This window comes from Argopecten irradians, chromosome 4 (genome assembly GCF_041381155.1).
Source record: "Argopecten irradians isolate NY chromosome 4, Ai_NY, whole genome shotgun sequence".
In the NCBI taxonomy this organism is placed as follows: Eukaryota; Metazoa; Mollusca; class Bivalvia; order Pectinida; family Pectinidae; genus Argopecten; species Argopecten irradians.
Genome location: NC_091137.1, coordinates 20,758,778 through 20,774,370, shown reverse-complemented (window position 1 = coordinate 20,774,370; position 15,593 = coordinate 20,758,778). Strand labels below are relative to the sequence as shown.

The 15,593-nt window shown below is 42.9% G+C and overlaps 2 protein-coding genes across 2 annotated transcripts; both read right to left on the bottom strand.

The window, feature by feature from the left end:
* Positions 1-222: 222 nt before the first annotated feature.
* On the bottom strand, positions 223-1,887 carry LOC138322158 (streptococcal hemagglutinin-like). The gene has a single exon (XM_069266209.1). The coding sequence runs from the start codon at positions 1,885-1,887 to the stop codon at positions 223-225; it is 1,665 nt and encodes a 554-aa protein (XP_069122310.1).
* An 11,540-nt stretch (positions 1,888-13,427) lies between these two features.
* On the bottom strand, positions 13,428-14,282 carry LOC138322157 (uncharacterized). Its single transcript, XM_069266208.1, has one exon. It carries the CDS (start codon positions 14,280-14,282, stop codon positions 13,428-13,430), a length of 855 nt encoding a protein of 284 aa, XP_069122309.1.
* Between the last annotated feature and the right edge of the window lie 1,311 nt (positions 14,283-15,593).

The window sequence follows — 15,593 nt, the reverse complement described above, 5'->3', positions numbered from 1 at the left end:
TTCATGCCGCCAATTGAATGTGTTGCTGATACTGTGGTTGTAGTTTTAGTATCTGTATTTGATAATGTCGTATGTGTTGGTGACATCATGCCGCCCATAGAATGTGAGGATGCTCTGGTGACAGATGTGGTGGTGTCTGCTAATGATGGAGTGGCATGTATTGGAGATATTATGCCGCCCATTAAATGTGTAGATGGTGTGGTTTCTTTCTTTGTTGTTGTGTCAGTAGCAGTACGTATTAACAAAGTCTTCAGTAGTAGTCATCACTTCAGTGGTAAGGCCAGATTCAGAAGTTGATACTGTTGTAGTGTAAGATATTGATTGTGTGGTAGATGTTGCGTCAGTGGAAGACGTGGGTGAAGAGGAATGTGTAGATACAGTAGTGGAAGTTACTTCTGTTGAAAAAGTAGATTCTGGTGATGACGCAGCTACAGTAGATGAAACTTCCTCCGTGGAGAACGTGGACGTTTCAGACGTAGCATAAGTTGCAGATGAAGACGTAACGTCAAAAGTAGACGAATTTTCAGTTATTGATGACGTTTCAGTTCTGTATGGCATTTCGGTTGTGGTTGGACCTTCATGTGCAGATGCAGTTTCAGTTGTAGTCGAAGCATCTGTTGTAGACAACGTTCCAGTTGTAGAGAACGTTACAGTTGTAGACAAAACTTCAGATGTAGACAAAGCTTCAGTTTCAGTTGTAAATGAAGCATCAGTATTTGATGAAGTTTCAGTCGTGAATGTTGCTTCATTTGTTGATTCTTTGGTGGCTAGTTCTATTACCGTGGAAGAGACATTTACTGTAGACGATGGAACGTTTGAAGTTGTTTTATAATCCATCTTGGGTACAGAAGTGTCCTCGAGAGCTGACGATTGTTCAATGTGATCTATCGTATGAGCAGTCGCTTCTGTGGCAGATGTTGTGACACCTGTATTTGATGTTGTCGCACGAGTTGTAGCCATTACACCGCCCATGAAATGTGTTGTTGATACTGAAGTTGTACTTTTGGCTGTTGCATCAGAAGTTGTCGCATGTGTTGGAGACATCATGCCGCCCATGGGATGTGTTGTTGATCCTGAATTTGTATTTTTGGCAATTGTATTAGAAGTTGCCGCATGTGTTGGAGACATCATGCCGCCCATAGAATGTGTTGTTGATACTTGGGTTATAGTTTTGGTATCTGTACTTGTTGTTGTCGCATGTGTTGGTGACATCATACCGCCCATAGAATGTGTAGATGCTGCATTAACAGAGGTGGTGGTGTCCATTAACGATGGAGTGGCATGTGTTGGAGACATCATACCACCCATTGAATGTGTGGATGATGTAGTATTGGATTGTGTAGTTTCATTCTTTGTTGTTATGCTAGTAACAGTTGACGTATTAACAAAGTCTTCAGCAGTAGACGTTGATTCAGTGTGTATGCCAGATTCAGTAGTTGATATTGCTATTGTGGAAGGTATTGATTCAGTGGAAGATGTGGCGTCAGTGGAAGACGTGGGTGTAGAGGAGGATGTTGATACAGTAGTGGAAGTTACTTCTGTTGAAAAAGTAGATTCTGACGTAGACACCCCTTCAGTAGATGAAACTGCCTCTGTGGAGGAAGTGGATGTTTCAGAGGTAGCATAAGTAACAGATGAAGATTTAACGTCAGCAGTAGACGAAGTTTCAGTTGTCGATGAAATTTCAGTTCTAGATGGCGTTTCGTTTGTGGTTGGACCTTCATTTGTAGATGCAGTTTCAGTTGTAGTCGATGCATCTCTTGTAGACAAAGTTCCAGTTGTAGACAAAACTTCAGATGTAGACAAAGCTTCAGTTTCAGTTGTAGATGAAGCATCAATGTTTGATGAAGTTTCAGTTGTGAATGTTGCTTCATTTGTTGATTCCATGTTGCCGAGTCGATACAGTGGAAGACAAATTTTCTATAGACGATGGAACGCTGAAGTTTGTTTAATAATCCCTTCTGGATGAAGAAGTGGTCCTCGAGATTTGGACGATAGCTCAATGTGATCTATCGTTTGAGCAGTTATGCTCTGTGTTAATGATTATGGACATTTATATTTGAAGACTGGTGCTTGTGGTCGAGACCTTCATCCCCTATATAATGTTGTTGTTGATACTGTGTTTAAAGTTTTTGAGCATTTGTATTTGATGTTGTCGGATGTTGTTGGAGCATCATGCCCGTCCATAGAATGGGTATGTTGATCCTTGGGTTTGTCGTTTTGCGCCTATTTGTTTCTAGAAGTTGTCGTATGTGTTGGAGGACATCATTTGTCGCCCATAGGAATGTGTTGTTTGATATTTGTGTTGTAGTTTTGGTTTCTGTACTTGTTGTTGTCGCTTGTGTTTTGGGTGACATTATGCCGCTCATAAAATGTGTTGTGATATTTTGGTTTGCAGGTTGTGTCATCAGTATTGGACGCTGTCGCATGGTGTGGAGACAATCATACCGCCCATTAGAATGTCGTAGATTCTGCCATTAACAGGGAGGTGGTGTGTTGTCAATTATAGCGATGGAGAGTGGCTGGTGTTGGAGACAATCATACCACCCACTGAATGTTGTAAAATGAATGTAGTATTGGATAGTGTAGTTTCATTCTCTTTGTTGTTTATGGCTAGTAACTCAGTTGACGTATTAACATAAGTCTTTCAGAAGTTGATACGTTGACTTCAGTGGGTAAGAGAGCCAGATTCAGTAAGTGATATTGATGTGGTGGTACGGTAATGATTCTCAGTGGTTAGATTTTGTTGCGTCCAGTGGAAGACGTGGGTGTAGAGGAGGATGTTGATACAGTAGTGGAAGTTACTTCGGTTGAGAAAAGTAGATTCTGACCGTAGACAACCTCTGTCAGAAGATGAAACTGCCTCTCTGTGAAGGAAGTGGTATGTTTCAGAGTAAAGCATAAGTAACAGATGCGAAGAGCTTTAACGTGCTAGCTCAGTAGACGAAGTTTTCCAGTTGTAAGATGATATTTTCTGTTCTTAGATGGCGTTTCGTTTGTGGTTGGACCTTCATTTGTAAGGATGCAGTTTTCAGTTGTAGTCCGATGCATCCCTTGTACGAAAAAGTTCGCCATTTGTATTACAAACGATTCTTCAGATGTTAGACAAAGCTTCAGTTTCTAGTTGTAGATGATGCATCAAATGTTGATGAAGTTTAAGTATGTTGATGTAAGATGCTTAACATCTTGTTGATTCCATGTTGCCGAGTTCGATTAAAGTGGATAAACAAGATATTCTTTATACAAAGACCGATGGCATCGCGTTTGAAAGTTTTTTTATAATCCTTCAGGTGGATGAAGAAGAGGTCCTCGAGAGTTGACGTAGACGCTCAATGTAATCTTTCGTTTGATGAAAGTACGGCTCAGTGGCAGATTGTTATGACATGTAAATTTGAAGTTTTTTATTGGGGTTTTCCCCCCCACACCCCCGCACGAGTTGTGTCGGTAACTGCTTGTCCCCTATAGAAAATGTGTATGTTGATACTGGTGTTGTGAACTTTTTCCTGCATTGGTATTTGATGTTATGTCCGTTTGTTTTGGAGCCTTCAATGCCGTTCCATTGAATGTGTTGTTCGATACTGGGGTTGGTAGTTTTGGACATATGTGTTTCTGATGTTGTCGCATGTTGTTTGAGACATCATGCCGCCCACAAGTATGTGTGTGATATTTGGGTTGTTAATTTGGCATTTCGTGTACTGTTGTTGTGCTTGTGTTGGAGACATCATGTCCGCTCATAAAATGTGTTGTTTTGTTATTTGGTGTTGCGTTGTGTCTTCTGCTATTTGGTAGAGGTCGCAGGTGTGGGAGACATCACATACACGGGGCCCATAGAATGTGTGGATTGTCTGCATGAACAGAGTTGGTGGGTGTCCACATAAGACGTTGGGATTGCATGAGTTTTGTACAGCATACGAACACCCATTGAATGTGTTGATGATGTATGTATTAGGTGATGGGGGTTACATTTCTTTGTTGCTTAGGCCAGTATCAGTTGACGTTATTTAACATAAGTCTTCAGCAGTAGTCATGACACGTCAGATGGTATGGCCAGATTCAGAAGTTGAATACTGTATGTTAATGGAATGGTATTTGATTGTGGTGGTAGATGTCGCTGTATGTGGAAGATGTGGGTGTAGATGGAGGATGTAGTGACAGTAGTTGAAAGTTTAACTTTCTGTTGAAGACGTTGAATTCTGATGAAGGACACCCTTTCAGTAAATGATAACTGTCTCTGTACGAGGGACAGTGGAACGTGTTCAGCGGTATGCATAAGTTACTCAGTTGAAGATGTAAGTCAGCATGCAGTAGGACCGAAGTGTTCAGTTGTTTAATAAAGTTGTTTAGCTCTAGTTGGCTTATTCCGGTGGTGGTTGGTCACTTTCATTTGCAGTATGCAGGTTACTGTGGTAGTCGATATGATCTGGTGTAGACAACGGTCCCAGTTGATGAGTACGTTACTGTATGTAGGACAAAAGCTTCAGGATGTAGACTAAGCTTCAGTGGTTCAGGTTGTATAAGGAAGCTTCAGTGTTGATGAAGTTTCCAGTCGTGAATGTTGTCTTCATTGGTTGATTCTTGGGTGCCTTGTTTGATTACAGTGGAAGAGACATTTCTGTAGACGAATGGAGACACGTTTGAAATTTTTTTATAAATCAATCTTGGATGCCAGAAATGTCCTCGGGGATGCTGACGAATTGTTCATAGTGATCAATCGTATGAGCAGTTCGACTTTCTGTGGCAGATTATTGTGACCTCTCCTGTATTTTGAAGTGTGGACGCACAGAGTTGTAGCCATGTTCACCGCCGCATGAAATGTTTAGTTGATTACTGAAGTGCTTGATACTTTTTTGGCTTGTTGCATCAGAAGTTGTCGCATGTGTAGGAGACATTCATGCACGCCCATGGGATGTGGTCGTTGATCCTGAAATTGTAGTTTTTGACAATTGTGTGAAGTATTCGTCCGATGTGTTGGAGACTTCATTCCAGACCATTAGAATGTGTTGTTGATACTTCGGGTTATAGTTTTTTGGTATCTGTACTTGTCGTTGTCGCATGTGTTTGGTGAACATCATACCGCCCCATAGAATGTGTTAGATGCTGCATTAACGAGAGGGGGAGGTGTCCATTGACGATGGAGTGGCAATGTGACGTAGACGATCATACGACCCATTGGAAAAAGTGAGTTGTATGATTGTTGAATTGGATTTGTGTTGTTTCATGGTTTGTTGTTATGGCCTGGTAGTAGCATGTTGACGTATTTAACAAACAGTTCTTCAGCGACATATTCATTCACAATCAGTGTTTAGGCCGAGATTCAGTAGTCTGATTTGCCGCAGTGGTGGAAGATATTGATTTTTGTGGTAGGATGCAGCGTCCAGTGGAAAGACAGTGGGTGTAAAGGAGGATATAGATACAGTAGTGGAAGTAACTTTCCTGTTTGAAACTGTTTAGATTCTGATGTAGTACACCACGTGCCAGTGTGATTGAAAAAAATTCGAACTGCACTCATGTGGAGGACTTGGACGTTTATCAGCGCTAGCATGAAGTTACAGAGTGAAGATGTTAACGTTAGCAGTACGACGAAGTTTCCAGGGTTTGATGTCACGTTTCAGTTCTCAGATGGGCATTTTCGGTTTGTGGTTGGACCTTCATTTGCAGTTGCAGTTTCTGTTGTAAGCCGAAGCATCCGTTGTAGACAATGTTCCAAGTTGTAGAGAACAGTTCCCAGCTTGTAGACAAAGCTTTCATATGTAGACCAAAGCTTCAGTTGCAGTTGTAAAAAATGCATAAATATTTGATGAAGAGGCTTCATTTGTTGATTCTATGGTGCTTAGTTCTAATAAAAGTGGAAAATATATTTTTCTGTTGACAGATGGAAACGTTTGAAAGTTTGTTTTTATTTAAATCCATCTTGGATGCTGAAGTGGTCCTCGAGAGACTGAACGATTGATCAATTGTGACTCTATCCGAAGTGAGAAGTCGCTATCTGTGGAAGATGTTGTGACACCCTATATTTGGACGTTGTCGCAACGAGATTGTAGCCATTACAACTCGCCCATGATATGTGTTGATGATACTGATGTTTGTCCTTGTGCTGTTGCATCAAGAAGGTTGTCGCATGTGTCTGGAGGACATCATGCCGCCCATGGGATGTGTTGTAGATCCTGAAATTGTAAGTTTATGGCACAATTGTATTTGGATGTTTTCGCATGTGTTGGAGACATCTCATGCGCCCATAGAGTTGTGTTGTTGATACATGGGTTTTATAGTTTTGGTGTCTGTACTTGGTTGTTGTCGCATGTGATGGTGACACCATACCGCCCATAGAATGCTTTGATGCTTGCATTAACAGAGGTGGTGGTGTCCATTTACGGATTGAGTGGCATGTGGTCCGTAGAAATCAATACCAACCTTTGATATTAATGTGGATGATGTAAAGTATTGATTGTTAGTCCGTGTAGTTTCATTTCTTTGTTGTTATGTCAGGTAGCAGGTGACTAATTAACAAAGTCGTCAGCAGGTAGTCATAACGTCAGTTGGTAAAGCCAGATTCAGGCATGACGATATGGACTCTGTGGCGTAAAGATATTGAATTTGTGTGTAGATGAAGCTGTCAGTGGAAGACGTGGGGTTTAAAGGTGGAGTGTAGATAACAGTATTGGAAGTTTCTTCTGTTGAAAAACGTTAGATTCTGATTGTAAGTAACACCCCTTCAGTAGATGAAACTGCTTTCTGTGGATGACGTGGGTATTTCAGTGATAGAATAAGTAGTAGAAGATGTAGCGTCAGCTGTAGACGAGAGTTTTATTTGTTAATAAAGTTTCATTTCTAGCTGACAGATTGGTTGTCTTAATTAGCATTCAGATGCAAATGCTGTCTCAGTTGTTGTACGGAGCATTAGTTTGTAGTACATAGATCCAATTGTTTGACATAAAATTATCTGTTACGGCTGCTGTAGATGTGTGAATCAATATCTGATGTAAGTTTCAGTTGTGAAACGTCTGCTTCAATTGTTTGATGTCTTTGGTGCCTTGTTTCGTTTACATTGGAATGCCAGATTTTATGTAGCCTATTGGAAAGTTGTTGAAGTTATTTTATTATCCGTCGTGGATGTACCCAAGTATTGTCGAGAGATGACGAAAGCCTGCACTGTCCATCGTATGAGCAGTTTGCTTCTGTGTGGAAGATGTATTTTTGGTGTACACCTTTATAATGCAGAGTGTCGCAATGAGTTGGAAGCCATTATTACCTACCGGTTGTGTAATGTGTTGTTGAAAACTGAGGTTGTAGTTTTTGAATTTGTATTAGAAGTTTGTCGCATGTGTTTGAAACATCTATACTCCACTCCATGGAATGGTGTGTATGCCTCTGGAGACAGATGTTAGGTGGTGTCCTATTAAACCGTTTGCATGTGGCTTGTGTTGGAGACTTATTTACCGCCACATTAGAATGTGTAGGAGATGTATTGTGTTAGTGTGGTGGTGGTTTACATTTCTTTGTTGATAGGTCGACAGAAGAATAGATGTTGTGGTAAAGAAAGAGTCTTATGCAGTTGGTCTACAGCTTCAGAGGGGTAAAGGTCTGCTTCAGTAGTTGTTTTTGCTGTAGTGGTAGGTTAATGTTGTATTGCTGGCAGAATTGGTTACTTGGTCAGTGGTAACGATGAGGGTGTAGAGGAGTGATGCAAGAAACCAGTAGTGGAAGTTACTTCTGTTTGAAAAACGTAGATTCCCTGGTTATGACGCAGATATAGTAGATGGAACTTCATTCTGTGGAGCAACGATGCAGTTTCAAACGTTTAGAATAAGTTTCAAGTGAAAGATGTAACTTCCCAGCAGATAGACGATGTTTCAGTTGTAAGTTGAAAGTATCATATTCCTAGGACGACTCGCTTTCAGTTGATGATTTCAGTATTAAGTTGCAGTCGGATCTTCAGTTGTAGACAAAGTTTTATCTAATGTAAATAAAACAGTCATGATATAAATTTGCAGCTTCAGTTTACAGTTGTAGATGAAGTTTTCATTTATTAAATAAAGTTTCAGTTATGGAACTGTTACTTCACTTGTGGATTTCTGTTGGTTCCCAATAAGACTTCAAAGTGAAGACATATTTGGTGTTGATCGGTTAAACATTTTGAGTTTTGGATACAAAAGTGTTAACGACAGATGCCGATTGAGCACAGTTGCCTCTTTAACAAACGTCGCAAATATCTCTTAAACGAAGTTGTGGAATACGTATGGACTCATCCTGCCTCCCATGGAATGCGTTGTTTGCACTGGGTGTTGTAGTTGTTGCATCTGGTATGGCAATTGTGGCATGAGTTAGGGGATCATCATGCCTCCCATGGAATGCGTTGTGGTATTTATTGGGGTTGTAGTTGAGAACATCTGGGAATGGCAGTTGCTGCATGAGTTGGAGCCATCATGCCTCCCATGGAATGCGTTGGTTGATGATGACTCGGGGTTGTAGTTTAGAAGGCATCTGGGTTGGCAGTTGTTGCATGAGTTGAAACCGCCATTTCTCCCGAAAGAATGTAGTTGTTGAGACAGGGGTTGTAGTTGAGGCATCTGAGGTTGGCAGTTGTTGCACGACCTAGGGAGCCATCATGCCTCCCATGAATGTGTTGTTTGTTACTGGGGTTGTAGTTGAGGCATCTAAGAGTGGCAATTGTGGCATGAGTTGGGTGATCCATGACAATGCCTCCCATGGATATGTGTTTGTTGTCTGGTACTGGGGTTGCAGCAGTTTGGCATCTGAGTTGGCCAGTTTGTATGGCATGAATTTGGAGCCTTCATGCCTCCCATGGAGTGTGTTGTTGGTACTGGGGTTGTAGTTGTGAGAGGCATACATGAGATGGCATTAGGTTAGCATGATTTGGAGCCATCATGCCCCCCATGGAATGCGTTGTTGAGACAGGGGTTGTAGTTGAGGGAACTGGGTTGGCAGTTGTTGCATTGACTTGAAGCCACCATGCCTCCCCAAGAATGTGTTTGTTGGTACTGGAGTTGTAGTTGGGGCATCTGGAATTTGGCAGTTTGTTGCACCTATTGGACTTTGGAGTCCATCATGCCTCCCCATGAAATGTGTTGTTGGTTACTGGGGGTGTAGGGAGGCATCTGAGATGGCCCATTGTGGGCATGAGTTGGGGGACATCATGCACTCCCATGGAATGCGTTGTTGGTACTGGAATTTGTAGTTGAGGCAATACTGAAGTTTGGCACGTTGTATGCATGAGTTAGGAGCCAGTACCATGCCTCCCATGGAATGTGTTAGTTGAATACTTTGGTTTGTAGTTGAGGCATCTGAGTTGGCACAGTTTGTAACATGAGTTGGAGCCATCATGCCTCCAATGGAATGTGTGTTGTTGGTACTGGGTTGTAGTTTGTAGGCATCTGAGTTGGGCATCGTTGTTGCATGAGTTGGGAGCCATCATGCCTCCCATGGAATGCGTTGTTGGATACTGGGCCGGTTGTATTTGAGGCATATACTGAGGTTGGCAGTTGTTAACTATGAGTTGGAACCATCATGCCTCCAATGGAATCGTGTTGTTGGTGACTGGGGGTTTGTAGTTGAAGGGCATCTGAGAGTTGGAAGTCGTGTTGCATGAGTTTGGAGCCACCATGCCTCCCATGGTATGTTGATACTGTTGTAGTACTGGTTGGCATTTTTTGTGCATGAGTTGAGCCATCATGCTACCATGGAATATGTGTTGTTGTACTGGGGTTGTGTTGAGGATGGAATTGTTGTTGCATGAGTTGGAGCCATCATGCCACCCGTGGAAGGTGTTGTTGGTACTGGGGGTTGTAGTTGAGGCATCTGAGTTGAGGATGTTACATGAGTTTGGAGCCATCAAGCCTCCCATGGGTATGTGTTGTTGATAAGCTGGGAGTTGTAGTTGAGGCATCTGATTTGGCAAGTCGTTGCATGAGTTGGATCCACCATTGCCTCTCCCCCTCATGGAATGTGGTTGTTGGAGTACTGGGGTTGTAGTTGAGGCATCTGTGTTGGCAGTTATTGCATGTGGTGGAGCATTCATGCATGGAATGTGTTGTTGGTATCCACCATGGCAGTTGTTGCATGACGTTGGAGCCATGCATTGTACCAATGAGATGTGTTGTGGTACTGGGGTTGTAGTTGAGGCATCTGATTTGGCCAATTGTGGTCTGATGAGTTGAGCCTTGCATGAGTATATGGGGTTGTAAGTTGAGCCAGATGGCAGTTGTGGCATGAGTTGAAAGCCTGCCTCCCTATGGAATGCGTTGTTGCTACTGGGGGTAGTTAGTTTGTGACATTCTGACTACAGTTGGCAGTTTGGCATGAGTTCATCCATGCTCCCAATGGGAAATGCGGTTGTTGATATGGCGGGGGGGGGTAGTAGTTGTGGCATTGAGTTCGGCAGTTGTTGCATGATTTTGGTTCCACCATGCCTCCCATGGAGTGTTGTTGGTACTGGGGTTTGATTGTGGCATCATAGGCAGTGGCTTGCATGTGTTGAAGCCATCAGGCCTCCTATTGAATGCGTTGTTGATACTGGGGTTGCAGTTGAGGCATCTGAGTTGGCAGTTGTTACATGGGACCTTTGATCATCATGCCTCCCATGGAGTGTGTTGTTGGTACTGGGGGTTGTAGTTGGAGGGCATCTGAGATTGAGGCAGTTGTTGGCATGAGATTGAAGCATCAATGGCATGCCATCATCCGGAATGTGTATGTTGCCGTACTGGGGGTTGTAGTTGAGGCATCTGAATTGGCAGTGTGTAACATGAGTTTGGATCCAACATGCCTTCCTCCCATGATACTGTGTTGTTGGTACTGGGGTTTGTAGTTGATAAAGCATCTGAGTTGGCAAATTTGCTTGCATTGAGTTGGAGCCATCATGCCGCCCAATGGCAATGTGTTTGTTTGGTTAACTGGGGTTGTAGTTTTGAGTGCGTCCATCTGTAGTTGGATTGCAGTTGTAACATGAGTTGGAGCCATTCATGCCTCCCATGGAATGCGTTGTTGATACTGGGGTTCTGTAGTTGAGGCATCTGAGTTGGCACGTTTTAACATGATTTGGAATCCATCATGCCTCCCAAGGAATGTGTTGTTGGTACTGGGGTTGTAGTTGAGTGCATCTGAGTTGGCAGTTTTGTTGCATGAGTTTGAAGCCATCATGCCTCCCATGGTTATGATGTTGTTGTGTACTGGGGCCCGTAGTTGGAGGCATTCTGGGGTTGTTGCATGAGTTGAGCCCATCATGCCTCCCATGGTATGTCGTTGTTGGTACTGGGGTTGTAGAGGCTTCTGAGTGGCAGTCGGTTGCAATGAGTTGGAGCCATCATTGCCTCCACAATGGAATGTGTTTTGTTGGTACTGGGGTGTAGTAGTTGAGCAGAGTGCATCTGAGTTGTTGGTACAGTTCTGAGTGTTTGCATGATTTGGATCCCACCATGCCTCCCATGGTATGTGTTGTTGGTACTGGGGTCGTAGTTGAGGCATCTGAGGTTGATAATGTTGATTGAGTTGTTATTGCCTCCCACATGGAATGTGTTGTTGTTATGGGGCTTGAAGCATAATGTTGCATCTGAAGTTGGCTAGTTGAATGCGTTGGATTGTTACTGGGGCTGTGTTGTTGGTACTGTGGGGGTTTTGTAGTTGAGGCATCTGAGTTGTTGGCAGTTGTTGTTGAGGCACATGACTTGGATCCATCATGCCTTCCATGGAATGTGTTATTGTTGGTACTGGGGTTGTAGTTGAGGCTCATCTGTATTGGGCAGTGGTTTAAAACATGAGTTGTTCCTCATGACTCCAAATGGAATGTGTTGTGTAATGGGGTTGTGTTGGAGGAATTCATCTAATGTTGCATGAGTTGGAGACCATCATGCCGCACCCATGGAATGTGTTGTTTGGTAGGGGTTGTAGTTGAGGGCCATCTGAGTGGCCAAGTGTTGTAACATGAGGGGGGGGTTTTTGGGGAGCCATCATGCCCTCCCATGGAATGCGTTGTTGATACTTGGGTTGTAGTTGAGGCATCGGATTGTTGGCAGTTGAAAATGAGTTGGATCCATCTTGCCTCCAATCTGAGTTGGCAGTTGTTGAGTTGGCATGAGTTGAGAGCCATTCATGCCTCCCAATGGAATGTGTTGTTGGTACTGGGGTTGTATAGTTGAGGCATCTGAATGTTGCATGATGTGGAGCCTTCAGATGTTGGCATGAGTTGTTGGTACTTGGGTTGTAGTTGAGGCATCTGAGTTGGCACCAGTCTTGATTTGGATCCACCATGCCCCATGGAATGTGTTGTTGGTACCTGGAGTCTGTAGTTGAGGCATCTGGGATGGCAGTTGTTACAGTTGTATGCATGAGTCCTATTGAATGCGTTGTTGGTAGCCATTGTATTGGGGCATCCCAAAGAATAGTGTTGACTTGGTTCCATCATGCTTGGATTGGGTTGTAGTTGGGGTTGCATCTGTTGAATGGCATCTGAGATGGCAATTGTTGCATGTGAGTTGGAGCCATCATGCCTCCACATGGAATGGCGTTGTTGGTACTGGGGGTTGTAGTTGGGGCATCTGAGTAATGGCAGTTGTTGCATGAGTTGGAGCCATCATATGCCTCCCATTGAATGCGGTTGTTAGTACTGGAGTTGTAGTTGAGGCATCTGGGTTGGCAGTTGTTGCATGACTTGAAGCCACCATGCCTCCCAAAGAATGTGTTGTTTGGTACGGAAGTGGTGTAGTTGGGGCATCCTGGAATGGCAGTTGTTGCATTGAGTTGGAGCCATCATGCCTCCCATGGAATGCGTTGTTGGTACCTGGGTTGTAGTTGGGGCAATCTGAATGGCAGTTGTTGCCATGTAGTTTGGAGCCATCATGTCCTCCCAAGGAATGTTTTGTTGTTGGTTACTCGGGTTTGTAATGGAGGGCATCTGGAATGGCAGTTGTTGCATGAGTGTGGAGCCATCATGCCTCCCATGGAATGTACGTTGTTATACTGTGTAGTTTGAGGCATACTGGGTTGCTGTTGTTGATGACTTGAAGCCCACATGCCTCCCAAAGAATGTGTTGTTGGTCATTCTGGAATCTGGTAATGGCAGTTAGTTGCATGAGTTTGAGCCCATCATGCCTCCCCATGGAATGTGTTGTTGGTACTGGGGTTGTAGTTGGGGCATCTGAGTTGGCATTTGTTGCATGATTTGGAGCCATCATGCCTCCCATGGAATGTGTGGTTGGTACTGGGGTTGTAGTTGTGGCATCTGGGTTTGCATTAGTTTGCATGAGTTGGAGCCAACAACCCATGGAATGTGTTGTTGACACTGGGGTCCCATGGTTGGCAATGTTGCGCATTGGTTTGAGTTGCAGCCACCATGCCTCCCATGGAATGTTGTTGCTTGGTACCGGGGTTGTATTTGTGGCATCTGGGATGGCATTTGGTGCATGAGTTGGAGCCACCTATGCCATCCCATGGAATGATGTTTGTTGATACTGGTGTTGTAGTTGAGGCATCTGAGGAATGGCAGTATGTTGCATATGAGTTGAAGCCATCATGCCTCCCATGGAATGTTGTTGTTGGTACCTGGAAGTTTTGTAGTTGGGGGCATCTGTGAATGTTGCGGTTGTTGCATGATTTGGAGCCATCATGCCTCCCATGGAATGGTGTTGTTGGTACTGGGTTGTAGTTGTGGCATCTGGTATGGCAGTTGTTGCATTGAGTTGGAGCCAACATTCATTAGCCTCCCAAGGAATGTGTGGTTGGGGTAAACTGGGGTTTGTAGTTGTGGCATCTGGGTTGGCATTTGTTGCATGAGTTGGAAGCCAACATGCCTCCCATGGAATGAGTTTTGTTGAAAAAGACCACTGGGGTTTGGTAGTTTGAATGAGACAATCTGAGTGTTGGCAGTATGTTGCATGTGTTGGAGCCATCATGCCATCCCATGGAATGTGTTGTTGGTAATGGGAGGTTTGTAGTTGAGGCATCTTGTCGGTTGAGGATGTTGTTGCATGAGTTGCAGCCACCATGCCTCCCATGGAATGTGTTGTTGGTACTGGGGTTGTAGTTGTGGCATCTGGGTTGGCAGTTGTTGCATGAGTTGGAGCCATCATGCCACCCATGAAATGCGTTGTTGATACTAGGGTAGTAGTTGTGGCGTCTGGGATGGCAGTTGTTGCAGGAGTTGGAGCCACCATGCCTCCCATCGAATGTGTTGTTGGTACTGGGGTTGTATTTGAGGCATCTGTGGTTAAGGTTGTTGCATGAGTTGGGGACATCATGCCTCCCATCGGATGTGTTGGTGTGGTCATTGACATCACTGGGAAGGAACAAACCAATATATGGAAGGCAGATAAAACATCCACATTCCATATCTATTCCCCCATAGTCCTCATGTTCCTTGAAGCCACCTACATATATAATACAGAAAATCAACGAAAGATAAGTTTGCAAATATTAGATCCTCTTTTGATAAATCAAAATGGCAGTGTTCCATCGTTTTAAAACGGTGTAATTTCGCACTATGTACCCTCCATTTTTTAAATACTCTTTTTATTATAAGTAGGATTTTATTCAACGGAAATGTCGTAGTCCTTTGTAAAATCCGTCATTGTCATAGTTTTCCCCTATTACGAAGTTTTGATAAGATAATTTTAAATAAATTACAAGATGAATGCATAAAATCCTGCTACTAGTGTTATTGTGGTACTTGAATACACATTTTCAATATGTTATGGACAAAAATGAATATAAAAAGAATTAATTATAATAGGCCTGGTGGGAATCAAAATGTTTATATATAGATCTCTTGATTTATCATTTTTATCTCTTTTATCTCTTTTAATCTTTAACATTGAAAGAAGAAGAATCACTTTAACGTATGTTTTAATAGACAAATAGAATGTCACAATACAATAAAATACATTTTAGTCAATTTATCAATGTTAACCATCAACTTATGGAATGGTTAATCTAAATAGTGTGCTATGTTATGAACTTGTACAATGAGCACAATTTCACGGTCCATTAGAATTCGCGAAAATTAATTGCATACAAAAGGTCATGGAAACGTTAATTTAATCCAATCATCCCGAAAATAGGGTGGTTTGTAGTATATAGTTGTGTATACAGTGCCTCGTAATGTGTAGTTGTTTATTTTACAATGTTGTTACCATTTGAGCAATGAATTGACAAGAATGAATAAACGAATTAATATTAGATATATAAAAATCCAATGATCGTTCAAGTTGCAATAGTAATATTTATATTGTACTGTGAAGCGTGAAACTTGGATCTATCAGTGTAGTAATCCTTAGGTTTAAATAACACATTAAAGTGTACTCCCCCGGTCAGTAAAGCTTACAAGAACTAGGTGACATTGAGGGGAGGCATGGGACAGAGGGGGCAGGGGCAGAGGGGCAGGGGGGGGAGGGGCAGGGGGGGGGGGGCATACAGAGGCTCCCTCACCACCATCCACATCCCCATGTCTTATTTTGGACTTCCAAGTCTTCTTCAAGTTTCTGCATCAGATTATGTATATAGATACGTGTAGATGTTCCTTTATTTGAAATGAAATACACTGTATATTGTATACATTTTGTCATAAACAGCTTTGTCTACTTCACATT